At 53.6% G+C, this 24,997-nt stretch overlaps 1 protein-coding gene and 2 pseudogenes across 1 annotated transcript; all 3 read left to right on the top strand.

The window, feature by feature from the left end:
- The first annotated feature begins 1,416 nt into the window (after nucleotides 1-1,416).
- Nucleotides 1,417-13,703, top strand: LOC129351675 (anion exchange protein 2-like; annotated as a pseudogene).
- LOC129351686 (dnaJ homolog subfamily C member 5-like) lies at nucleotides 13,242-16,543 on the top strand (annotated as a pseudogene).
- Nucleotides 16,544-17,463: 920 nt separating this feature from the next.
- Nucleotides 17,464-21,176, top strand: LOC129351685 (tripartite motif-containing protein 54-like). Its single transcript, XM_055020621.1, is given in 10 exon segments — nucleotides 17,464-17,768; nucleotides 17,986-18,158; nucleotides 18,416-18,587; nucleotides 19,010-19,105; nucleotides 19,178-19,411; nucleotides 19,497-19,519; nucleotides 20,536-20,660; nucleotides 20,730-20,816; nucleotides 20,819-20,901; nucleotides 20,989-21,176. Coding segments are annotated over 10 exon segments (1,191 nt in total). The 5' UTR covers nucleotides 17,464-17,648; the 3' UTR covers nucleotides 21,067-21,176.
- The last annotated feature ends 3,821 nt before the right edge of the window (nucleotides 21,177-24,997 follow it).

Below are 24,997 nucleotides of genomic sequence, written 5' to 3'. Positions count from 1 at the left end.
AGCAGCATGAAGAACCTGCAGCAACAGATCGCTGCAGCAGCATGAAGAACCTGCAGCAACAGATCGCTGCAGCAGCATAAAAAACCTGCAGCAACAGATCACTGCAGCAGCATGAAGAACCTGCAGCAACAGATCACTGCAGCAGCATGAAGAACCTGCAGCAACAGATCACTGCAGCAGCATGAAGAACCTGCAGCAAACAGATCGCTGCAGCAGCATAATGAACCTGCAGCAACAGATCGCTGCAGCAGCATGAAGAACCTGCAGCAACAGATCGCTGCAGCAGCATGAAGAACCTGCAGCAACAGATCGCTGCAGCAGCATGAAGAACCTGCAGCAACAGATCGCTGCAGCAGCATGAAGAACCTGCAGCAACAGATCGCTGCAGCAGCATGAAGAACCTGCAGCAACAGATCACTGCAGCAGCATGAAGAACCTGCAGCAACAGATCGCTGCAGCAGCATAAAGAACCTGCAGCAACAGATCGCTGCAGCAGCATAAAGAACCTGCAGCAACAGATCGCTGCAGCAGCATAAAGAACCTGCAGCAACAGATCGCTGCAGCAGCATAAAGAACCTGCAGCAACAGATCGCTGCAGCAGCATAAAGAACCTGCAGCAACAGATCGCTGCAGCAGAAACGCTGCAGCAGCATAAAGAACCTGCAGCAACAGATCGCTGGAGTCCAGTTTTATAAACCAGGTGATGGTTTCTCCTACAGGAGATTTTGAGACGCCGTGGCCTAGTCCAAACCTGACAGTACATTCATATCCAAAACGTCAGAACTTGGTATAAGCAGATCAGGATCCGTCACAAAACACGACGTTCGTTTTAAAGGCTCTAAAATAAAATCCAGATGTTTGGAATCACTTCATCTCCTCCACAACCAGTTCAGACTGGAAAAAGGTCACAAGGTCATCCTAGAAGCTGTTTCCTGTGGGATTACATAGAGCTTCTTTACTTAATCACCAGTCGATCATTTCATCCAGATCAGTGACCCACTGATCCGGTTCTGTTTTGAGGTTCTGGTCCAAAAACCACTTAAAGCAGGAATTTTGGGTCCATCCAGGTTTAAATGTTTGTAATCTACTAACAGGCTGGATTAACCTGGATTATAGATCCATTTCTCCTGTGCTGGAAGCAGAACCACAGTGAAGCAGATCGGGCCAAGTCCAGAACCCTGTTGGACTCCACCAGGCCTGGACCGGAGGACATGCAGGAACAAACTGGGATCACTGGGATGAAACCAGTCTGCTGCCGATCCCTGCATGTCTGAGACAGCAGGCCGTGATCATTTGGATCAGAACCAGAACCTCTTTTGTCCTCTCGTTCTGCTTCTCTTCCAAGTTTCTCAGGGCTTTTATTTTGAAAAATTTAACAGTTGAAAGTCATGTTTCCTCTCTTGCAACTCCACACAGGTCAAAGGTCAGATGAGGCTGTTTAGCATCACCTGGTGAAGCAGAGGAACCATCGTCTCCGTAACCAAGGTAACCAAAGTAACCAAGGTAACCAAGGTAACCAAGGTAACCAAGGTAACCAAGGTGACATTCTTCAGGTGAGCTGCCACCTGCTGGGTTAGGAACCTAACATGTGGACTCTGACCCTCTATAGGTCATAGGTCATTTCATCTCTTTAATTGTTTAATAGCGATCAGTGTTAGCATGACACATGCTAACGGGCTAGTGGCGTGGGAACAGAACCGGGTCGGACCTGGGTCCAGCACAAGGACATCAGGAGACCCGGTGGGAACAGAACCAGGTGAAAGACGACAACAAAAGCTGTGGAATGTTTGAGGCTGAAACAGGAAACGGCAGCTGATCCTGGTTAATCCAGGTGGGATTAGGGGTGGGGCATCGGTGGGCGGGGACAGGTGTGGACATCAGGTCGAGTCTGTGCTCGACTCTGCAGCAGTTTCAGTTCTGCTGGTGTCCAGGATGCTGGGTCTGGACCTGAGGAGCAGACAGAACCAGGTACAGCTGCAGGTTGGGTCCAGGTGTCCAGAGTTTCAGGTTCTGATTTAATCTGAAGTATTTCAGGTTCTGGTTGGGTCTGTAAACTGGTCTGGTGCTGAGACAGTCAGAGGACACAGAGGACGTCCAGCCTCATCAGAGGACGTCTTCACTCACACTGTGTGGTGTGTGTGTGTGTGTGTGTGTGTGTGTGTGTGTGTGTGTGTGTATCAGATGTTTGTGCAACTGAAGGAGCTGGTGATGGACCAGAACCAGGGTCTGCAGTGGAGGGACTCGGGTCGATGGACGGGTTCTGAGGACCAGGAGACGGCTCACATGGTCTCCCTATCCGTCCACACCCTGCTGGTTCTGCAGAAGCTGCTGTCCCACGGTGAGGACGATGTCCCCAAGTCTCCAGGGTGGAGGTTCTAACAGTGAGCCCTGATTCTGGTTCTGGTTGCAGGCGCCGTTCTTCTGGACCTCCAGCAGAACAGTCTGGAGGGCGTGGCCCAGCAGGTGGTGGAGCGCCTGGTGGACGGAGAGAGCAGGTCAGAGCCGCAGACGGAGACAATCTGCTGAGGACGCTGCTGCTGCCACACAGGTACACCACCTTTTCCCCCACCTGTCCACTATCTGCCCCCACCTGTCCACTATCTGCCCCCACCTGTCCACCACATATTATGCAGTTCACCTCTCAGCTGGTTCTATAATCTCACATCCATCCTTTGCTGATCTGCTTCCTGTCTCTCCCAGTCCTCCCAGTGATCAGCAGGATCCTCGCTGGTTCAGCAGGAACATTTCTGCAGCCGACCTTTCCTCCCTGATTGTGAGACGCACCGGCCAATCAGAGCTCTCCAGGAACTCAGCCAATCACAGAGAGGCTGATGTCAGCAGGAAGGTGAAGTCAGTTTAGCTTCTCACCACGAAACCATCGATCAATCGCCAATAATCAATCAGATATTACATTCAGTCGTCACCCAAATCCTCACCTAACATGTTGATCAATATTCCAGTTATTAATAATCACAGTAATAATAATAATCTGATCAGGTTTTCAGTCTGGATTTAAAGGAGCTCAGGGTTTCGGCTGTTTTTTCTGTTTTCTGGAGGTTTATTCCAGATCTGTGGAGCATAGAAGCTGAAAGCTGCTTCTTCATGTCTGGTTCTGGATGCAGAACCAGAACCAGGACCAGCAGGTTGATCCAGCAGCTGTGCGGACTCTAGATCTATAGCTCTAGATTGCCCCCCTCCCTCAGGGTGCCACCCTGGGCAGTTGCCATGTCGCCCATATGAGAACCTGCCACTGGTTCGCAAACACGACCGGGTCAGCGCTGAGGTCCAACAGAATCAGCACTGTGGTCTCAGCACTTTGACTAGGCCAGACTCAGTACTATGGAAACCATGGAAACCAGACTGAAAATTGGTTCTTGTTGGAAAACTGACTTTTCAATCAGTTTGAAAATGTTAATTTTTGTATCAGCTCTTGTCGGTCACACAGCTGGGTGACCTCTGACCTCTGACCAGCAGGAGACTTCGCCATGCGGATCACAACCTGACGGAAAGCTGTTGGAGGGAGCTGAGGCTGCCGTCGTACTTGTGGGTAAGAACCACGGGTCAGGGTCAAGGTCAAGGTCAAGGTCAGGGTCGGAGCACAGGTCGACTCCAACAGTCTGAGGGAACGGAATACGAGGCTGGTGTGTGTGTGTGTGTGAGTGCGTGTGTGTGTGTGTGTGTGTGTGTGTGTGTGTGTGTGTGTGTGTGTGTGAGTGTGTGTGTGTCTGTGTGAGTGTGTGTGTGTGTGTGAGTGTGTGTGTGTGAGTGTGTGTGTGTGTGTGAGTGCGTGTGTGAGTGTGTGTGTGTGTGTGTGTGTGTGTGTGTGTGTGTGTGTGTGTGTGTGTGTGTGTGTGTGTGAGTGTGTGTGTCTGTGTGAGTGTGTGTGTGTGAGTGTGTGTGTGAGTGTGTGTGTGTGTGTGTGAGTGCGTGTGTGAGTGTGTGTGTGTGTGTGTGTGTGAGTGTGAGTGTGTGTGTGTGTGTGTGTGTGTGTGAGTGCGTGTGTGAGTGTGTGTGTGTGTGTGTGAGTGTGTGTGTGTCTGTGTGAGTGTGTGTGTGTGTGAGTGTGTGTGTGAGTGTGTGTGTGTGTGAGTGTGTGTGTCTGTGTGAGTGTGTGTGTGTCTGTGTGTGTGTGTGTGTGTGAGTGTGTGTGTGTGTGTTTGTGTGAGTGTGTGTGTGTCTGTCTGTGTGTGTGTGTGTGTGTGTGTGAGTGTGTGTGTGTGAGTGTGTGTGTGTGTGAGTGTGTCTGTCAGTGTGTGTGTGTGTGTGTGTGTGTGTGTGTGTGTGAGTGTGTGTGTGTCTGTCAGTGTGTGTGTGTGTGTGTGTCTGTCAGTGTGTGTGTGTGTGTGTGTGTGTGTGTGAGTGTGTGTGTCTGTCAGTGTGTGTGTCTGTCAGTGTGTGTGTGTCTGTCAGTGTGTGTGTGTGTGTGTGTGTGTGTGAGTGTGTGTGTGTCTGTCAGTGTGTGTGTGTGTGTGTGTGTGTGTGTGTGTGTGTGTGTGTGTGTGTGTGCATTAATTACCATACATGCAAAATGACACGCAGTACCACAGAAAACCCTTAGGGGGCACCACAACAACACATGAATTATTGGTTGATTGTAATAAATGTGAGCAGCAAAAAACTGCAGAAAAGTGGATGGAAAATTTCACCACTACAATTATCACAACAATATTTCAGATATTATCAGTAGAGAGAAACATGACGGTTTCGCAACTGGACCAATAAAAACACACATGATGAACGAATGATTGGCGGCGGCTCCTGAGGCGCAGAGATTAACCTGAAATTACAAAATGAACAGATGCATTATGGGTAATGTAGTACATGACGAGACGGCCTCTTAACAGGACCCGACCTTTGACCTCCTGGCAGCATCCAGGTGAAGTTTTGTTCTCCCAGTTAATAGATCAACTTCATCTGATCAGGACTTGAACCTGGGTTCATATGACCTTTAACCTTTTAGAGTACTGGTGTGTGTGAAAGTGAGGACATTAGGAGGAGGCAGGGTTAGGAGGAGATCCTGTTCCTGGTAGATCCAGTAGATCTGCAGAAGGTTCATTCCTCCCTGCGCTGTGACTGCAGGCAGTGGGGTTCCTGGACCGGCCCTTCCTGGCCTTTGTGCGACTGCAGGAAGCGGTTCTGTTGGACTCTGTTCTGGAAGTCTCTGTCCCAGTCCGGTTCCTCTTCCTCCTGCTGGGCCCTGCTGCCGCCAGCCTGGAGTACCATCAGATCGGCCGTTCCGTCTCCACGCTGATGTCAGACCAGGTGTGTTCCTGCTCATGATCTTGGAAACGCCCACCAGGTGGCGCCACAACATGTGGTCATTCTCTTCCAGGGCTTCCATGAGGCGGCGTACCGAGCAGAGAGCCAGCAGGATCTGCTGACGGCCCTCGACCGCTTCCTGGAGCGCAGCGTGCTTCTGCCCCCGCCTGATGCCAGCAGGGAGGAGCTTCTGCTCTCGGCTCCTCGCTACCAAGGAGAGACGCTGCAGAGCGGAGAGAGAGAGCACAGCGGCAAGCTGCAGGAGAAACAAAGCAGCCTTCAGCAGGACAAAGGTGGTTCACTTGCTGCTCCTTAGAGGCTCTGCTGTGAACTAAAACCAAATATCAAAATCACAATAAGCTTTTCTGAAAGTTTTACCATCAAATTTATGAAGGCTAAAGGAACAGGCAGCAGAAATGAGCATAATCTACAATCAACATTCAAACATCAGTGTGGTCATGATGGGTGGTGGTTGATGTTGGACCCAAAAGCAGAATAGGAGCCAACGAATGGATTCGAAGATTTATGAAGATTGAATAAAATACATGGGAAGCCAGGCAGCAGCAAAGAACGAAACATTCAGTAAGGAGTTACCGAAAGGATCCGGAGAGCAGTGACTGAAAAGAGAAGCTCAGAAATGATGCTGAAGAAAAGCCTGACTGGGGAGCTAACAGCTAGCATGAGCAGAGGAGAGAGAGGCACAGGGAATCAGGAAAATACTAACCAGACTGTCCATCATCAACACGCTTATTTCTAGTGGGATGTAATGGGTGCTGCTGCCTATCTCCAGAGGTCAAAGGGCAAGACACCGGGTCACCTGTACAGGTCACCAGTCCATCACAGAGCAACACAGACACACAGAATGACCAACCATGCACACACACCGAAGGCCCGGGCCCACGGCGGCCCCATGGCGGCCCCACGGCGGCCCCATGGCGCCCCACGGCGGCCCCATGGTGGCCCCGTGGTGGTCCCATGGCGGCCCCATGGCGGTCCCATGGCGGCCCCATGGTGGCCCCGTGGTGGTCCCACGGCGGCCCTATGATGGTCCCATGGTGGCCCCATGGTGGTCCCACGGCGGCCCCATGGTGGCCCCATGGCGGCCCCATGGTGGCCCCACGGCGGCCCCATGGTGGCCCACGGCGGCCCATGGTGGCCCCACGGCGGCCCCATGGTGGCCCCACGGCGGCCCCCATGGTGGCCCCGTGGTGGTCCCACGGCGGCCCTATGGTGGCCCCATGGCGGCCCCACGGTGGCCCCATGGCGGCCCCATGGTGGTCCCACGGCGGCCCCATGTGGCCCCATGGCGGTCCCATGGTGGCCCCATGGCGGCCCCATGGTGGCCCCATGGCGGCCCCACGGTGGCCCCATGGTGGCCCCATGGCGGTCCCATGGCGGCCCCATGGCGGCCCAACGGAGGTCCCATGGCGGCCCCATGGCGGTCCCACGGTGTCCCCATGGCGGCCCCATGGTGGTCCCATGGTGGTCCCCACGGTGGTCCCATGGCGGCCCCATGGTGGCCCCACGTGGCCCCATGGTGGCCCCACGGTGGCCCCATGGTGGCCCCACGGCGGCCCCACGGTGTCCCCATGGCGGCCCCATGGTGGTCCCACGGTGGTCCCATGGCGGCCCCATGGCGGCCCCACGGCGCCCCATGGTGGCCCATGGTGGTCCCACGGCGGCCCCACGGTGGCCTCATGGTGGCCCCACGGCGGCCCCACGGTGGCCCCATGGTGGTCCCATGGTGGTCCCATGGTGGCCCCATGGTGGCCTCATGGTGGCCCCATGGTGACCCCACGGCGGCCCCACGGTGGCCTCATGGTGACCCCACGGCGGCCCCACGGTGGCCTCATGGTGGCCCCATGGTGGCCCCACGGCGGCCCCACGGTGGCCCCACGGCGGCCCCACGGTGGCCCCATGGTGGCCCCATGGCGGTCCCATGGTGGCCCCATGGCGGTCCCATGGCGGCCCCATGGCGGCCCCATGGCGGCCCCATGGTGGTCCCATGGTGGCCCCATGGTGGCCCCACGGTGGCCCCACGGTGGCCCCACGGCGGCCCCACGGTGGCCCCACGGCGGCCCCACGGTGGCCCCACGGTGGCCTCACGGTGGCCCCATGGTGGCCCCACGGCGGCCCCACGGTGGCCCCACGGCGGACCCACGGCGGCCCCACGGTGGCCCCACGGTGGCCCCATGGCGGCCCCATGGTGGCCCCACGGTGGCCCCATGGTGGCCCCACGGTGGCCCCATGGTGGCCCCACGGCGGCCCCACGGTGTCCCCATGGCGGCCCCATGGTGGTCCCATGGTGTCCCACGGTGGTCCCATGGCGGCCCCATGGCGGCCCCACGGCGGCCCCATGGTGGCCCCATGGTGGTCCCACGGCGGCCCCACGGTGGCCTCATGGTGGCCCCACGGCGGCCCCACGGTGGCCCCACGGTGGCCTCATGGTGGTCCCATGGTGGTCCCATGGTGGTCCCATGGTGGCCCCATGGTGGCCCCACGGCGGCCCCACGGTGGTCCCATGGTGGTCCCATGGTGGTCCCATGGCGGCCCCACGGTGGCCCCATGGTGGTCCCATGGTGGTCCCATGGTGGTCCCATGGCGGCCTCATGGTGGTCCCATGGTGGCCCCATGGCGGCCCCACGGTGGCCCCATGGTGGCCCCCTGGTGGCTCCACGGCGGCCCCACGGTGGCCCCATGGTGGCCCCATGGTGGCCCCACGGCGGCCCCCACGGTGGTCCCACGGTGGTCCCACGGCGGCCCCACGGTGGCCCCATGGTGGTCCCATGGCGGCCCCGTGGCTGCAGGTCGCTGCATTTTCTCTCCACTGACTTCACGCTGATCTCTCTCAGACTCTCTGGTTCCCTTCAAGTCCGCGAAGCTCCTCTGAGGCGTTCGGGTCGTCTCTTTGGCGGTCTGATCCAGGATGTGACCCGGCGGTATCCTCAGTACCTCAGCGACATCCAGGACGCTCTGAACCCACAGTGCATGGCGGCCGTCATCTTCATCTACTTCGCCGCCTTGTCTCCGGCCATCACCTTCGGCGGACTGCTTGGTGAGTGAGACCCTCGGCAGGGATGGAAGAGAACCATCAGGACGACCTTTAAACCTCTGTCCTGTGATCCAGGCGAGAAGACCGAGGGTCTGATCGGCGTGTCCGAGTTGATCGTTGCCACGGCGATGCAGGGCATCGTGTTCAGCATACTGGGAGCTCAGCCTCTGCTGGTGATCGGCTTCTCTGGCCCCTGCTGGTGTTTGAGGAAGCTTTCTACACGGTGAGCTGGCAGGAAGTGACGCTGACTGGTGCAAACTGGGAATCCAGGCAAAAAAGCTGCAAACAGAAATACAACATTAGATAAAGACTGCGTACTCTGAAACTGTCTGTTAAAAGAACAAACTGTTTCCAAACCTGACAGTAAAACTGTAAATAGCAGCAGGAAGGATCTTCTGTCACGCTCCTCCATGCACCGAAGACGCAGCAGCTTGTCAGAAAGCATGTTTATTTTCAAACTACTGCAATGCATTCTGGGTACAGAATAAACTATTGCACCGTATAATGGGTGCAGAATGAGACAAAACATGTCTGCTTTGTAAGCAGCCCTCATCCCTTCAAAATAAGAGCATGACTATAAATGTTTAACTACTTGAAGAAGTCCTAAAAGTTGAGAACCAAATCTAACCAAACCGACGTCAAACTTTATTCAACCCAAAGTTTACAACACAGCAAGTAAATTATCTGCAGAAAATGGTTAATTGGAAGCTAAATGTGCAAAATGTTTTCAAAGTTAGCCGAATGTTAAAGAGCTAAGCTAAAAACTAAGTGTGCCCAGCACTGAGATCCAGCCTCAGCTTTTATTCTGGGTTTAGTTACTGGGACAGATTAAAGGGAACCACTTTTTAAAAATCTGAACCAATTCAAATCCAGTAGTTTGATGTTTATTTGTACGAGGTGAGGGATCGTTCCCTCCGTGAAACCGGGCCGCTCTGCGTTTCTCTGCAGTTCTGCAAAGACAACGAGATCGAGTACCTGACGGCCGGGTCTGGATCGGGTTCTGGCTGGTCCTGATCGTCTTCATCACTGTGGCCTTGGAGGGAAGCATCCTGGTTCGGTTCGTTTCTCGATTCACTCAGGAGATCTTCTCCTTTCTCATCTCCCTCATCTTCATCTACGAGACCTTCGCCAAGCTGGTCAAGGTCGGTGCCGGCGCCTGCAGAAGCGTCCAGCGGCGATGCGGCTGCGCTCCACTCCTCCTCTCTTCTCTCTCAGATCTTTAGGAGTACCCGCTCCAGAGCTGCTTCCACGGAAACAACAGCGGCTCTCTGTCTCTGGGCAACGTCGGTGACGGCCGGGCGTCCCGGGGGAACCGCCGCGGAGCCCAACACGGCGCTGCTCTCTCTGGTCCTCATGGCGGGAACCTACTTCATCGCCTTCTACCTGCGGAAGTTCAAGAACAGTTCCTTCTTCCCGGGACGGGTCAGTACCGACCAGAGCAGAGGGACGGGTCCGGTACGCCCCCGGCCCAGACCCAAAGAACCTGCTGCAGCCTCACAATCTGATTATCAGGGTTCAGAGGTCAAAGGTTAAAGTCCTCAACCAGACACAGATGGTTCAGAGTCTCCCAGGATTCTCAGCAACTGGTCCATTGTCAAAGACTTGGACGTTTTACTGAGACCATCTGAAGGAGTCCAGTTTTTTAAAGCTTAGACCGGTTTGGACCAGTAGAACCAGAACTGACCCGGGAGGTCTAAAACCACGTTCCTTGTGTTTCAGATCCGTCGAATCATTGGAGACTTTGGGGTCCCCATCGCCATCCTCATCATGGTTCTGGTGGACTACAGTGTGGAAGACACCTACACCCAGGTGAGGGTGCAGCTTGTTTGAATCCCACATCCTGCTGACCCCACGGTGAACCGCTCTGCTGCCGTCCGTCTCCAGAAACTCAACGTTCCCAGCGGATTCTCAGTGTCCAGTCCGGAGAAGCGTGGCTGGCTGATTTCTCCCATGGGTTCTGATGGTCAGTTTCCAGTTTGGATGATGGGAGCCAGCATCCTGCCGGCCATCCTGGTCTTCATCCTCATCTTCATGGAGTCACAGATCACAGCGTAAAGAACTTACTGCTCGTCAGGGAGCCGTTGCTCCTGCTAGGCTAGCATGTTAGCTTTAGTTATATTTACCCAGAATGCCCTGCGCTGTAGTTCACTTCCTGCTTTTGAAACGGTCTCTAGTCCTCTTCAATTCAACTGAACCCAGACCGAGGTTTGGAGGACCAGAGGTCAGAGGTCAGTTAGGGTTCACACCTCACTAACCGGACCGGATTTTAAAAGCAAATGGACTGGAGTCGGATTGAAGCGAAGTGAACGGGGCTGATGGGAATGGATCCTTAATATTCAGCAGAAGTGGACTCTTGGCGTGTGGTTTTGGTCCAGATGGGGTCCCACTGGTCCAGATTGGGTCCCACTGGTCCAGATGGGGTCCCACTGGTCCAGATTGGGTCCCGCTGGTCCAGATTGGGTCCCGCTGGTCCAGATTGGGTCCCACTGGTCCAGATTGGGTCCCTCTGGTCCAGATGGGGTCCCACTGGTCCAGAAGGGTCCCACTGGTCCAGATTGGGTCCCTCTGGTCCAGATTGGGTCCCACTGGTCCAGATTGGGTCCCTCTGGTCCAGATGGGGTCCCACTGGTCCAGAAGGGGTCCCACTGGTCCAGATTGGGTCCCACTGGTCCAGATTGGGTCCCTCTGGTCCAGATTGGGTCCACTGGTCCAGATTGGGTCCCACTGGTCCAGATTGGGTCCCACTGGTCCAGATGGGGGTCCCACTGGTCCAGATTGGGTCCTGGTGGGAGGGGAGCTCACTGACCTCCTCTCTGTCTTGCAGGCTGATTGTCAGTAAGAAGGAGAGGATGCTGGTGAAAGGAACCGGGTTCACTGGACCTGTAATCATTGTGGTGGTGGGCGGAGTCTCGGCCCTGTTCGGTCTGCCGTGGCTCTCCGCCGCCACGGTCCGCTCCGTCACCCATACCAACGCCCTGACCGTCATGAGCAAGGCCGTGGAGCCCGGAGACAAGCCGCGCATCCAGGAGGTGAAGGAGCAGAGGGTGACGGGCTTCTTGGTGGCGGTTCTAGTGGGTAAGGCGGCGTCTCGGTACCAGCACCAGGGTCGCCTCCGGGCTGCTGGTTTTTGAACGGGTCTGCTCTGTCAGGTCTGTCCATCGTTATCGGAGAGGTTCTGCGCCAGATCCCCCTGGCGGTTCTGTTTGGGATATTCCTCTACATGGGTGTGATGTCACTGAACGGGATCCAGCTGACGGAGCGTCTCATCCTGCTGCTGATGCCTCCCAAGTACCATCCGGACCAGAACTACGTCCGGAAGGTAAGGCCCGGTTCCGGTCTCCGCCGACCTGATCCCGCTCCCTGCTGACCCGGGGTCCCCGGTCCCGTCCCAGGTGAGGACGCGCGGATGCACCTGTTCACGCTGGTCCAGCTGACGTGCCTGTCCCTGCTGTGGGTTGTCATGGCGACGGCGGCGGCGCTGGCGTTCCCCTTCATGCTGCTGCTGACCATCCCTCTGAGGATGCTGCTGCTGCCGCGCCTCTTCAGCGCCAGAGAGCTGCTGAGTGTGAGTCAGTGAGGTCACCGTGAGGTCACACAAACATCACTGTCATCCTTAACACAGACTGGACCTCTGACCTCTGACCTCTGACCTGCAGCTGGATGCTGACGATGCAGAGCCCCACCTAGAGGAGAAGGAGGGGCAGGACGAGTACTCGACCTTCAGATGCCCATCTGACCCGATCGGACCAGAACCGGACCAGTCGCACCTCTGAACAGCTGCTTTTCAACATGATGTGATTTCACCGAAATATTTCTCTGTAACAATCAGAACCAGAACCAGAACCTGCTGCTCTCAGTAAAAACTCCTCAATAAACAGATCTGTCTTTATTTCTGCCTCTTATCCTCCAGTTTGGACCGGTTCGGGTCAGAACCCGAGTCCGGTTCGGGTCAGAACCTGGGTCCAGGTTGGTCCGGTTTGGGTCAGAACCTGGGTCCAGTTTGGACCGGTTCGGGTCAGAACCTGGGTCCAGGTTGGTCCGGTTTGGGTCAGAACCTGGGTCCAGTTTGGACCGGTTCGGGTCAGAACCCGAGTCCGGTTCGGGTCAGAACCTGGGTCCAGTTTGGACCGGTTCGGGTCAGAACCTGGGTCCAGGTTGGTCCGGTTTGGGTCAGAACCTGGGTCCAGTTTGGACCGGTTCGGGTCAGAACCCGAGTCCGGTTCGGGTCAGAACCTGGGTCCAGGTTGGTCCGGTTTGGGTCAGAACCTGGGTCCAGTTTGGACCGGTTCGGGTCAGAACCTGGGTCCAGGTTGGTCCGGTTTGGGTCAGAACCTGGGTCCAGTTGGACCGGTTCGGGTCAGAACCCGAGTCCGGTTCGGGTCAGAACCTGGGTCCAGTTTGGACGGTTCGGGTCAGAACCTGGGTCCAGGTTGGTCCGGTTTGGGTCAGAACCTGGGTCCAGTTTGGACCGGTTCGGGTCAGAACCCGAGTCCGGTTCGGGTCAGAACCTGGGTCCAGTTGGTCCGGTTTGGGTCAGAACCCGGGTCCGGTCCGGGTCCAGGTCCATATACTTTATGAAAGCACTGAATGGGTTCAGAACCGGGTCCAATCGGGTCAGCTCCCGTCTCTGTTTGTGACTCAGGTCTTCTGATCCAATCAGCTGCCAGCTCCTGGGCTCAGACCCCGCCCCCTGGCTGCAGGCTGTGGTGGAGCGATCTGATTGGCTCTGGCTCCTCTGGCCAATCAGCTGTCAGGATGTTCCTGCCAATGTCTGGCCTGTCTCACCTGGTTGCCGTGGTAACGCCCTCTTCAAGAAACCCGAGCAGCGCGGCGCCGGGCCGACACCCGAGCCGCTCTGAATGTTTGATGCGTTCCGACAGAGATCCTGGAACACCTGAGCAGAACGCCGCCGCCGCCGCCAGAGGAGGAGCGCCGCAACGCCGCAGGTAACCTGGAGACACCTGGAGACACCTGGAGACACCTGGAGACACCTGGCAGCTTCTGGTTCTGGTTCTGCTGGGTTCTCAGACTCACCTGATCAGCTCCATCTTGGTTCTGCTGGTATTCCCAACCAGTGACCCAACAGGTTCTGGTTCTGGATCGCCCATGGGGATCTGATGCTGGCTTCTTCTTCTGGACCTTCAGGTCCGGTTCTAACTTCTGTCGTTCTGGATCCAGAGGTTTCTGCTCCGGTTCTGCTGACCGGCCCTGTCCCGTTAGATCGGACCTGCAGGAACCATCGGAGCGGAAATCAGGCCAGCTGGGTTTGCTGCCTGGAGCAGAAAGTTCTCTTGTGACCCACGGGTCGCTCAGAGTCCGGTTCCCTCCAGATGGTTCCCTCCAGATGGTTCCCTCCAGATGGTTCCCTCCGTTCTCTGAGCAGGAAGTCTGAAATCTGAAAGGAGCCAATAGAAACGATCCAGCCAGCCAAGGGGCGGGGCTGAAGCCAATGGGAAATCAGGACCAGAACCAGAACCTGGATCTTTACCTGGATCTTTTATCCAATCAGATTGTTTCGCTCATGGATCAGACTGATGTGATTGGCTGCTGGTGTTGCTGAGCTGCTCTGTGGCGACCCCTGCTGGATCTGCAGAATAATGTCTAGATAAAAATCTTTGTTTTTTTATTTTTATGATTTTATTTGTTCTGTCAGATAAACTTCAGATTTAGTTTCTCCACTCAGAATGTTAAATTAATTATGAATCAGTTAAATGATCGCGTCTGTTTCCGACCAGCTGCTTACTGATTGGTCCCCTCTGGCCCCGCCCACAATTTATGAACTCTGAGGCTCAGCTTGTCAAAAGTTATGGATTCTGCTAAATAATTCAGTTATGTGAGTGAGCTCAGACTGGAGGGAGCCTCACTGAGCATGCTCAGTAGCGGCAGATACGATGTGGGCGTGGTCTGGTGGCTCTGACTGGAAATGGAAAAGGTGTGACATCACCTGCTGGTCTCAGCTGGGCGGAGCCACAGTGATGTCACAGCGATTTACATCAAGGTGTGACGTCACTTCCCTCCAGGTGATGAACCAGGATGTCAGACGGGAAGCAGCGCAGTTTGTCCACTTCCGGAGAGTCTCTGTACCAGATCCTCGGCCTGGAGAAAGGCTGCAGCCATGACGACATCAAGAAGTCCTACAGGTAAGCCCCGCCCCCTCTGGCAGCAGTCTGGGCTCGGTGCTCGTCCAGTAGGCCTCCGATTTGAAAACAGGAAGTGAGCCGTTCCTGACTTCCTGTTGGTGGTGTCAGGAAGCTGGCGCTGCGGTTCCACCCGGATAAGAACCCGGACAACCCGGAGGCGGCGGAGAAGTTCAAGGAGCTGAACAACGCGCACTCGGTGCTGGCCGACCTGAGCAAGAGGAACATCTACGACTCGTACGGCTCGCTGGGGCTCTACGTGGCGCAGCAGTTTGGAGAGGACAACGTCAACACTACTTCATGCTGTCCACCTGGTGGGCCAAGGTGGGGGCGGAGCTTCGAGGGGCGGCCACACCCCCGCGGTGAGGCTGGTGTGACGTGTGTTTGTGCTGCAGGGTCTGTTCTGCTCTGCGGCGTCCTGACCGGATGTTACTGCGGCTGCTGCCTCTGCTGCTGCTGCAACTGCTGCTGTGGGAAACTCAAGCCCACCGCGGCGGGCGAGGGGGCGGAGCCAGAGTACGTCTCGCCTGACGACCTGGAGGAGGAGATTCGCAACAGTCCCGACAACGGTAAGACGTCAGGACGCGTCTTCTGCGGTTCAGTGATGACGTCAGCCTGGCTGCTGAGGGAACCGATTCTCATTGCTGTTGTGTTTGTCATCATGTTTTCATGAGTCTGGAATAACTGGATGGAAAACGAAACGTTGCTGCTTTTCTTCTCTCCAACAGTAAAATAATGTTGATCGGTTTTATGTCCGTCTGTGCTCCTGCATGTTGCCCTGGTAATGCTGCACAGTAAGGACGGCTGCTTCATAGCACCAGTTTACAGCATTTAACATCCAACTGAGCCTGGAAGTAAATACATGGCAACAGGGATCGTAGAACGTCCTAGTTCAAGTTCAGGAATGGAGGCAATGAGACTGGGCCGCCGGATGAGACGGGAGGCTGAGGGACGGACGACAGCTGCTCCGGTCCTCTGGGCTTCATCTTCATGTCTTCTGCTCTGGTTGCTTCCAGGTGCAGAGACGCCGACCGTCCAGCAACCCAGCGGCGCCAGCGAGAAGACGCAGCTGATCGGCGACGGCCACCGCAGATACGGAGACACCTACACCTGAGAGGGCAAGCTGACCCCAAACCCGGCTGACCCCTGACCCCGCTCACCTCAAACCCCGCTGACCCCTGAACCCATGGCCCGTCGACTGGAACACTCAAATATTCTTCACCAAAGACACCAAAACGTCTCTGGCGTTCCAAACACAAGACATAAAACCTGATGAAGATTAAAAACATTTGAGACGATCGAATCACTGGAACATCAGAGACATTTTTAGCTCCAGTTGGGATCTTTGATCAAATCACTTCAGTCTCCATCTTGTTTCTTTGCTATGATCATCTGAGAACAGATCCATCAACTCCATCAGCTGCTACTGCTGTCTTAGCATATGCACCAAAAACAACCAATCAGAGCCTGGAGGCGGGGCCTAGTGCTATAAATCACCTCATGTACCTGCTGCTAAATGTGCTAATGGTGGAGAAACAACTCATTGCTACAGCTAAACTATTTATCTGCTGTCGTCAGTTGCTATGCAAACTAGCCTAGCATTCATGACAAGCTGTGTTAGCAGTAGCATAACAGAGAACAAGGAGCAGAAGCAGGCACAATTAAGAGTGATTGATAGCGTCAAGTCCCGCCTCCAGGCTCTGATTGGTTGTTTGCAGTTAGCACTCAAACTGTCACCACATAGACAGTTTCAACAAATGTGTAAAAAAAATATTTGATTCATAAAAGTTACAAACTGCAGCTTTAAGAGATTTGAGACAATACAAAGACTGAAACAGCTGTAACCTTCCACCCCGCCGACCTGCCGACCTTTAACCCCTAAAGCAGCTGCATCTGGGTCTGAACAGAACCCGCCTCCGTTGGTGACTTCCTGAATCTAGTCAAACTCCTGCTCTGATTGGCTGTTTGATGACGAGTCAACCAGGAGGAGGAGCTTAAATTCTTTGTTGTTGTTGATGTGGAAACAGCGGTGGTCACATGACTCGCTGGAAGCTCCGCCCCTTCGTTTGTATGCTAATAAAGGACTAAAGTGTGACTTGGTGTCTGCCTGGTCTGTGGCTCACAGTTTGACCTTTGCCCTCTTCTATGTCATTATCATCTCACAGAATTAGTTTAGTTTAATTTTGTGGAAGTTCCCGTTCATTCTCCGCTGCTGCAGTTTTACTTTCCAGACAGATTTGCACTGAAAGAGAGACGATCTTTTCTGGTGCTTCATATTAAATGAATAAGTTTCTACTCTGCTCATAAAGTGCCAACATGGCCGCCCTCGTCAGCGACTCCTGTCTGCTGCGCTTTGTTTCATCTGATCCCACAGAGTTTTTATTCTTCTTCACTGATCAGAGTATGAAACTCACCGTAACGCCGTTGAGTCGGCCTTCTTCTTCTGTGGTTTTAATGACCCTGACTGCTTTATGCTGTGCTGCTGACACCAACTTCGTAATTGTGCTGCTGCAGCGCCGCCAGCTGGTCACATCATTTACATTTCAAAAGTATTCACACCCCTTCAACTTTTCCATATTTGGTCATATTGCAACTACAAATATTAACACATTTCATTGGAATTTAACAGTATGAACATTTTAGAAATCAAAGCATTTTATGCAAATATTCGGTTGCCAGCTTGGGGGGCAGATAACTTGGTGGGCCTCAGAAAAGGGGGCTGAATACTTTTGCACACCACACTTTTCAGTTTTTTATTTGTAAAAATATTTTGAATTATGAATCATTTTCCTTCTACTTTCCAGTCGGTGGTCCAGTCAGTGGACCACAACTGTCAGTCACCTCACATTAAATAAATGGTTCTGGTTCCTCCTGCTTCAGTCTGACCACCAGGGGGCGCTGCAGCTGGATAAACTCCTGCGTACTGTTCCTGTTCCTTTAACCTCCTCATCTATCCCCTATTGACCTTTGACATATAAGGCTATGTCGGCACGGCAACGGCTGACGTCCCTGAGTCTAAAAACAGCCTGAGACTCAGAGAGCAGCTGAGCTCTTCGAGTCTGCCGACGGTTTCACCATCTGCATGACCGTCCTCTCTCTGGGACTCGTCCTCTCTCTGGGACTCGTCCTCTCTCTGTGACTCGTCCCTGTGACTCGTCCTCTCTCTGGGACTCGTCCTCTCTCTGGGACTCGTCCCCATCATGGACGGCCTGGAGAAGCAGCTGGTGTGTCCCATCTGTCTGGAGATGTTCTCCAAGCCGGTGGTCATCCTGCCTTGTCAACACAACCTGTGCAGGAAATGCGCCAACGACGTGTTTCAGGTAGGACTTCCGTCACTCCTTCGTGTCCTCCTCTGGACTCTGAATGCCTTTTCATGTCCAGAACCAAAACCCATTGGGTTTCTAGCTGCATGCTAGAAGCCTTAGCCACACAGAACAAAGACTGGTACCAGTTGGTACCTACTGGAAGCAGCCAAAGTCCAGAGAGGACAACACTGGACATCATTTTGGCGTCTCATTGGTCTGCTGTCCTCTCCAGGCATCCAATCCCTACCTGTCCAGCAGGACCGGCGCCACGATGACGTCAGGCGGACGGTTCCGCTGCCCCTCCTGTAGACACGAGGTGGTTCTGGACCGGCACGGCGTCTACGGGCTGCAGAGGAACCTGCTGGTGGAGAACATCATCGACATGTACAAGCAGGGCAGCACCAGGTAGCGAGGGGGACAGACCCAGCCTGGTTCCCATGGTTAGCACTGAGGTTGGCCTCGTCAAAGAGTTCAATGACATCCAGATAAATACAGACTGTACAGTGCTGGTTCTGGTTCTGTTGGACCTCATCATTGGCCATGACATATTACTGAAACCGCTGGAGAGCTGGGAGGACCGTCTGGTTCGGTTCTAGACTGGAACCAACCCACATTCCTGGTTCTGATGCGTTTGTCTCTCTGGTTCTGTTTGTGTTCATCAGTAAGCCAGAACCTGAGAAGAAGCAGGAGCCGATGTGTGAAGAGCATCCGGACGAGAAGATCAACATTTACTGCATCACCTGCAGCGCCCCCACCTGTTCACTCTGCAAAGTGTTCGGACAACACAGAGACTGCGAGGTGGCGCCGCTGAGCCAAGTATTCGCAAGCCAGAAGGTACCGCATGGTGAGGTGTGGTGTTAAGGTGTGTTAAGGTGTGTTAAGGTGTGTTAAGGTGTGTTGAGGTGTGTTAAGGTGTGTTAAGGTGTGTTGAGGTGTGTTGAGGTGTGTTAAGGTGTGTTAAGGTGTGTTAAGGTGTGTTAAGGTGTGTTGAGGTGTGTTGAGGTGTGTTAAGGTGTGTTAAGGTGTGTTGAGGTGTGTTGAGGTGTGTTAAGGTGTGTTAAGGTGTGTTGAGGTGTGTTGAGGTGTGTTGAGGTGTGTTGAGGTGTGTTGAGGTGTGTTAAGGTGTGTTGAGGTGTGTTGAGGTGTGTTAAGGTGTGTTGAGGTGTGTTGAGGTGTGTTGAGGTGTGTTGAGGTGTGTTAAGGTGTGTTAAGGTGTATTCAGGTGTGTTCAGGTGTGTGTTGTCACCTTTCTGCAGGCTGAACTCACGGATTGCATCTCCTTGTTGGTCGGGAACAACGAGCGGATCCAAGCCATCGTCAGCCAGCTGGATGAGACCTGCAGAGCTGTGGACGTGAGTGGATGTCCTCCAGGTGTGGCAGGTCCTCGGCCGGCGCCGTCTCACCTGGAGGATGTGTGTCTGCAGGAGAACGGCCGGCGGCAGAAGTCCAGGGTCTGCGAGACATTCGACCGCCTGTTTGTGCTGCTGGAGGAGAAGAAAGGCGAGATGACGGTCAGCATCAACTGCGAGCAGGAGGAGAAACTGGACTACATCCGCAGTCTGAACAGGAAGTACAGCGAGCACCTGGAAGAGACTGCCAAGCTGCTGGAGACTGCTATCCAGACCATGGACGAGCCTGAGATGGCGGTTTTCCTCCAGGTGACCCTGAATGCAGCATTGATAGGAGAATGAAAGCAGAGTCAGCTCTGATATTCTGACATTTCTGTCTGGTCTTCCCACACAGTCGGCCAACCCTCTGCTGCAGAAGTGAGTTTCTGTTCCTGTTGCTGTCCCGATCTCTCCCACGAGTTTCCTGCTTGTTTCCTGCTGGTTTCCTGCTAGTTTCCTGCTGGTTTCCTGCTGGTTTCCTGCTTGTTTCCTGCTGGTTTCCTGTTAGTTTCCTGCTTGTTTCCTGCTAGTTTCCTGCTTGTTTCCTGCTGGTTTCCTGCTTGTTTCCTGCTGGTTTCCTGTTAGTTTCCTGCTTGTTTCCTGCTAGTTTCCTGCTTGTTTCCTGCTAGTTTCCTGCTTGTTTCCTGCTAGTTTCCTGCTTGTTTCCTGCTGGTTTCCTGTTAGTTTCCTGCTAGTTTCCTGCTTGTTTCCTGCTAGTTTCCTGTTAGTTTCCTGCTTGTTTCCTGCTAGTTTCCTGCTGGTTTCCTGTTAGTTTCCTGCTTGTTTCCTGCTGGTTTCCTGTTAGTTTCCTGCTTGTTTCCTGCTAGTTTCCTGCTTGTTTCCTGTTAGTTTCCTGCTTGTTTCCTGCTGGTTTCCTGTTAGTTTCCTGCTTGTTTCCTGCTAGTTTCCTGCTTGTTTCCTGCTAGTTTCCTGCTTGTTTCCTGCTAGTTTCCTGCTTGTTTCCTGCTAGTTTCCTGCTTGTTTCCTGCTAGTTTCCTGCTAGTTTCCTGCTTGTTTCCTGCTAGTTTCCTGCTAGTTTCCTGTTAGTTTCCTGCTAGTTTCCTGTTAGTTTCCTGCTTGTTTCCTGTTAGTTTCCTGCTAGTTTCCTGCTTGTTTCATGCTAGTTTCCTGCTTGTTTCCTGCTAGTTTCCTGCTTGTTTCCTGCTAGTTTCCTGCTTGTTTCCTGCTCTTTTCCTGCTAGTTTCCTGCTAGTTTCCTGCTAGTTTCCTGCTTGTTTCATGCTAGTTTCCTGTTAGTTTCCTGCTTGTTTCCTGTTAGTTTCCTGCTAGTTTCCTGTTAGTTTCCTGCTTGTTTCCTGTTAGTTTCCTGCTTGTTTCCTGTTAGTTTCCTGCTTGTTTCCTGTTAGTTTATCCGGTGCTTCGTTGTCCCCTCAGGCTGCTGCAGTTCACAGACACGTCCCACCTGGACAATGTCCAGCCTGGTTATGAAAATATGGATCACTTCACCGTAAACTTTGACCTCCAGAGGAGGGCGCTGGCGGACGTTGACTTCATCAAACGTAAACATCTGGGTGACTGACCAATCACAGTGCAGCATGCTTCGTGTCTGATGTTCTGTGTCCTTCTAGTTGATGATGATGAGAGCGAAGACGAGGTGGAAGCCAGAGGACAGCTGCATGTCACACCCGCAGCAGCCAATGAGCAGCTGGCTCTTTCCCAACCAAAGAGCCCCGCCCCTCATCGTCAGTTCCGCAGGCCCCGCCCCCTACGCATCGCCCCACAACTAGCTCCGCCCCTCAGGTATGAACAATGATTTTATTGAGGTTTTCAAGTGAAACTGGTCACCTGTTCGTCTCCATGCTAACCAGTTTAACCCTTCCTCTTTAGTCCGATCACCAGAACGAGTCGGAGGACAAAGACGGACCCAAACACGTCTTCTCCTTCAGCTGGCTCAACCAGAAGTAAGAGATCTGGCCCTGGAGGACCTGGAGGACCTGGAGATCCTGGAGGACCTGGTGATCCTGGAGGACCTGGTGATCCTGGAGGACCTGGAGATCTTGGAGGACCAGTGGCTTCATGTATAAATTGTGTGTGTGCACAAAAAATGTGCGGTACCATATTTTACACACAAATCGGTATTTATAAATATGAACTTTGTCTCAAAGTTTGTGTAAATTTACACAAACCTTTTCTGTGTGTGAAAATGTGAAGCAGCCAAGAAATCTTTACCTGTGGACAAGATCAAAGTCCAAAAGATCAAAACTCACCTGAATCCACTGAAATCTGACAACATTTGGTTATTTAGAGCAAGAAGCAACAAACTGCATGATTTTAATATTGTTTAAAGGAAACAATGAAACTGAACCGCATTCATCCTCAGAGAAAAAGCCAACACACTCACACACACACACACCCACACACACACACACCCACACACACTCACACACACACACACACCCACACCCACACACACACACACACACACCCACACACACACACTCTCACACACACACACACACCCACACACACACACACACACACACCCACACCCACACACACACACACACACCCACACACACACACTCTCACACACACACACACACACACCCACACACACTCACACACACACACACACCCACACCCACACACACACACACACCACACACACACACACACACACACACACACACACACAGACAAAATAAAGAAAATAAAAATAAAAAACCTCACTCCAATGTAAATAGAACTTTTTCTCAGTTTTTGCCTCAGAAAGACGAAACGCTTTGAAATGCATCTATTGATCATTTCAAACCTGCTGATGAAGATAATCAGCAGGTTTGATTCTTGAAGGTGATCAATAATCTCAGGTATTGCCTCTATGAGCTGCTTCATGAGGATCTCTGATCAATGGAGCCATTGATCAGAGATGGTATTGATCTGCTGGTTTATTGGTGTTTAGATGAATCCAGACTGATCATCCTGGGGCTCTGGGCAGAACTTAAAGCAGGTATCAGTACCGGTACCGGTACCGGTCCAGCTGCAGTCGTCCTTCAGTCCAGTCGCCTTATGGACATGAATCTTTCTCCTGTTGAGAATAATGGTCCACATTCCCACTCAGTGACTCTCTGACCTTCTTCACCTCCCGGCTGAACCTCTGCTGCTCTAACAGGATCTTTCTTGATTATTTTTTCATTTGGATCGTTGGTCTTTAAAAGGTATTTTTGTGAGAGAAAAAGTTATTCTATGCATCAGTCAGCCAGGTTAATATCTTTATTTTAGGCGTCAGGTTTGGGATGAAGGTAAACAGCAGCCATAAATGTTCACCTTAATGATAAAAACATGAAGCTTCAGCTTCACCGTAATGTCTCCAATCAAAAAGAGAAGCTTGTGGGTCCAGAATCCCTGAAGAACTTGATTTTTCATGTTACTTTTGAAGTTTCTATCCTGATTTAAAAAGCGTCCAGCTGCAAATGAAAGACTGAAATAAGGCATTATGAACTCAATAGAAAATGAAATGCAGTCTTCATTTGTGCTGCAAAAGTTTTAAAGTCTGCGACTTTGTTCACACACAGAGGTCCATAATGTTTCCTCAAAGCATTTTAAAATTACATATATAATTACAACTATTATAAATACTAATACTCCTTGGAACAAGCACGTTGCCATGGTTTCTGCTTCACCTGGCGGGAGACTTGCAGGTATTTTTACTAATTTACCTTAAAATGTATTTCTGGAGGCGACAGGCGGAGCAGCAGCTGCTGCCTCCCACAAATTAGGATTTATAGAGGAAAGGTGACCAGCCATCTGCGCGTGCACCGCTTTATGCATTTAGTGCAGCAAGTTTTAGTGTGAAAGCTGCAGGAGTTCCCTGGTCTCTGGTTCCTGGTCTCTGGTTCCTGGTCTCTAGTCCCTGGTCTTTGGTTCCTGGTCTCTAGTCCCTGGTCTCTGGTTCCTGGTCTCTGGTCCCTGGTCTCTAGTCCCTAGTCTCTGGTTCCTGGTCTCTAGTCCCTGGTCTCTGGTTCCTGGTCTCTAGTCCCTGGTCTCTGGTTCCTGGTCTCTAGTCCCTGGTCTCTGGTTCCTGGTCTCTAGTCCCTGGTCTCTGGTTCCTGGTCTCTAGTCCCTGGTCTCTGGTCTGTGGTTCCTAGTCTCTAGTCCCTGGTCTCTGGTTCCTGGTCTCTAGTCCCTGGTCTCTGGTCCCTGGTCTCTGGTTCCTGGTCTCTGGTTCCTGGTCCCTGGTCTCTGGTTCCTGGTTTCTGGTCTCTAGTCCCTGGTCTGTGGTCTCTGGTCTGTGGTTCCTGGTCTCTGGTCCCTGGTCTCTGGTCTCTGGTTCCTGGTCCCTGGTCTCTGGTTCCTGGTCTCTGGTCTCTAGTCCCTGGTCTGTGGTCTCTGGTCTGTGGTTCCTGGTCTCTGGTCTTCGGTTCCTGGTCTCTGGTCTCTAGTCCCTGGTCTCTAGTCCCTGGTCTCTGGTTCCTGGTCTCTAGTCCCTGGTTCCTGGTCTCTAGTCCCTGGTCTCTGGTTCCTGGTCTCTAGTCCCTGGTCTCTGGTTCCTGGTCTCTAGTCCCTGGTCTCTAGTCCCTGGTCTCTGGTTCCTGGTCTCTAGTCTCTGGTCCCTGGTCTCTGGTCCCTGGTCTCTGGTTCCTGGTCTCTAGTCCCTGGTCTGTGGTCTCTGGTCTGTGGTTCCTGGTCTCTGGTCCCTGGTCTTCGGTTCCTGGTCTCTGGTCTCTGGTTCCTGGTCTCTGGTTCCTGGTCTCTAGTCCCTGGTCTCTGGTTCCTGGTCTCTAGTCCCTGGTCTGTGGTTCCTGGTCTCTGGTTCCTGGTCTCTAGTCTCTGGTCCCTGGTCTCTGGTTCCTGGTCTCTAGTCCCTGGTCTGTGGTCTCTGGTCTGTGGTTCCTGGTCTCTGGTCCCTGGTCTTCGGTTCCTGGTCTCTAGTCCCTGGTTCGTGGTCTCTGGTCTCTAGTCTCTGGTCCCTGGTCTGTGGTTCCTGGTCTCTGGTCCCTGGTCTCTGGTTCCTGGTCTCTAGTCCCTGGTCTTTGGTTCCTGGTCTCTAGTCCCTGGTCTCTGGTTCCTGGTCTCTAGTCCCTGGTCTGTGGTTCCTGGTCTCTGGTTCCTGGTCTCTGGTCCCTGGTCTCTGGTCCCTGGTCTTTGGTTCCTGGTCTCTGGTTCCTGGTCTTTGGTCCCTGGTCTCTAGTCCCTGGTCTCTGGTTCCTGGTCTCTGGTCCCTGGTCTCTGGTTCCTGGTCTGTGGTTCCTGGTCTCTGGTCTCTAGTCCCTGGTCTGTGGTTCCTCGTCCCCGGTCTGTGGTGCCTGGTCTCTAGTCCTGGTCTCTGGTCTCTAGTCCCTGGTCTGTGGTTCCTGGTCCCTGGTCTGTGGTTCCTGGTCTCTGGTCTGTGGTTCCTGGTTCCTGCTCTGTGGTTCCTGGTCTGTGGTTCCTGGTCTCTGGTCTCTAGTCCGTGGTCTGTTGTTCCTGGTCCCTGGTCTCTGGTCTCTGGTCTGTGGTTCCTGGTCCCTGGTTCCTGGTCTGTGGTTCCTGGTCCCTGGTCTGTGGTTCCTGGTCCCTGGTTTCTGGTCCCTGGTTCCTGGTCTCTGGTCTGTGGTTCCTGGTCCCTGGTCTCTGGTCTGTGGTTCCTGGTCCCTGGTCTGTGGTTCCTGGTCCCTGGTTTCTGGTCCCTGGTCTCTGGTTACTGGTTCCTGGTCTCTAGTCCCTGGTCTCTGGTTCCTGGTCTCTAGTCCCTGGTCTGTGGTTCCTGGTCTCTGGTTCCTGGTCTCTAGTCTCTGGTCCCTGGTCTCTGGTTCCTGGTCTCTAGTCCCTGGTCTGTGGTCTCTGGTCTGTGGTTCCTGGTCTCTGGTCCCTGGTCTTCGGTTCCTGGTCTCTAGTCCCTGGTCTCTGGTTCCTGGTC

This window comes from Poeciliopsis prolifica, unplaced genomic scaffold, assembly GCF_027474105.1.
Source record: "Poeciliopsis prolifica strain line A6 unplaced genomic scaffold, Auburn_PproV2 SCAFFOLD069, whole genome shotgun sequence".
Classification (NCBI taxonomy): Eukaryota; Metazoa; Chordata; class Actinopteri; order Cyprinodontiformes; family Poeciliidae; genus Poeciliopsis; species Poeciliopsis prolifica.
This window is presented reverse-complemented; position numbering and strand designations above follow the sequence as displayed.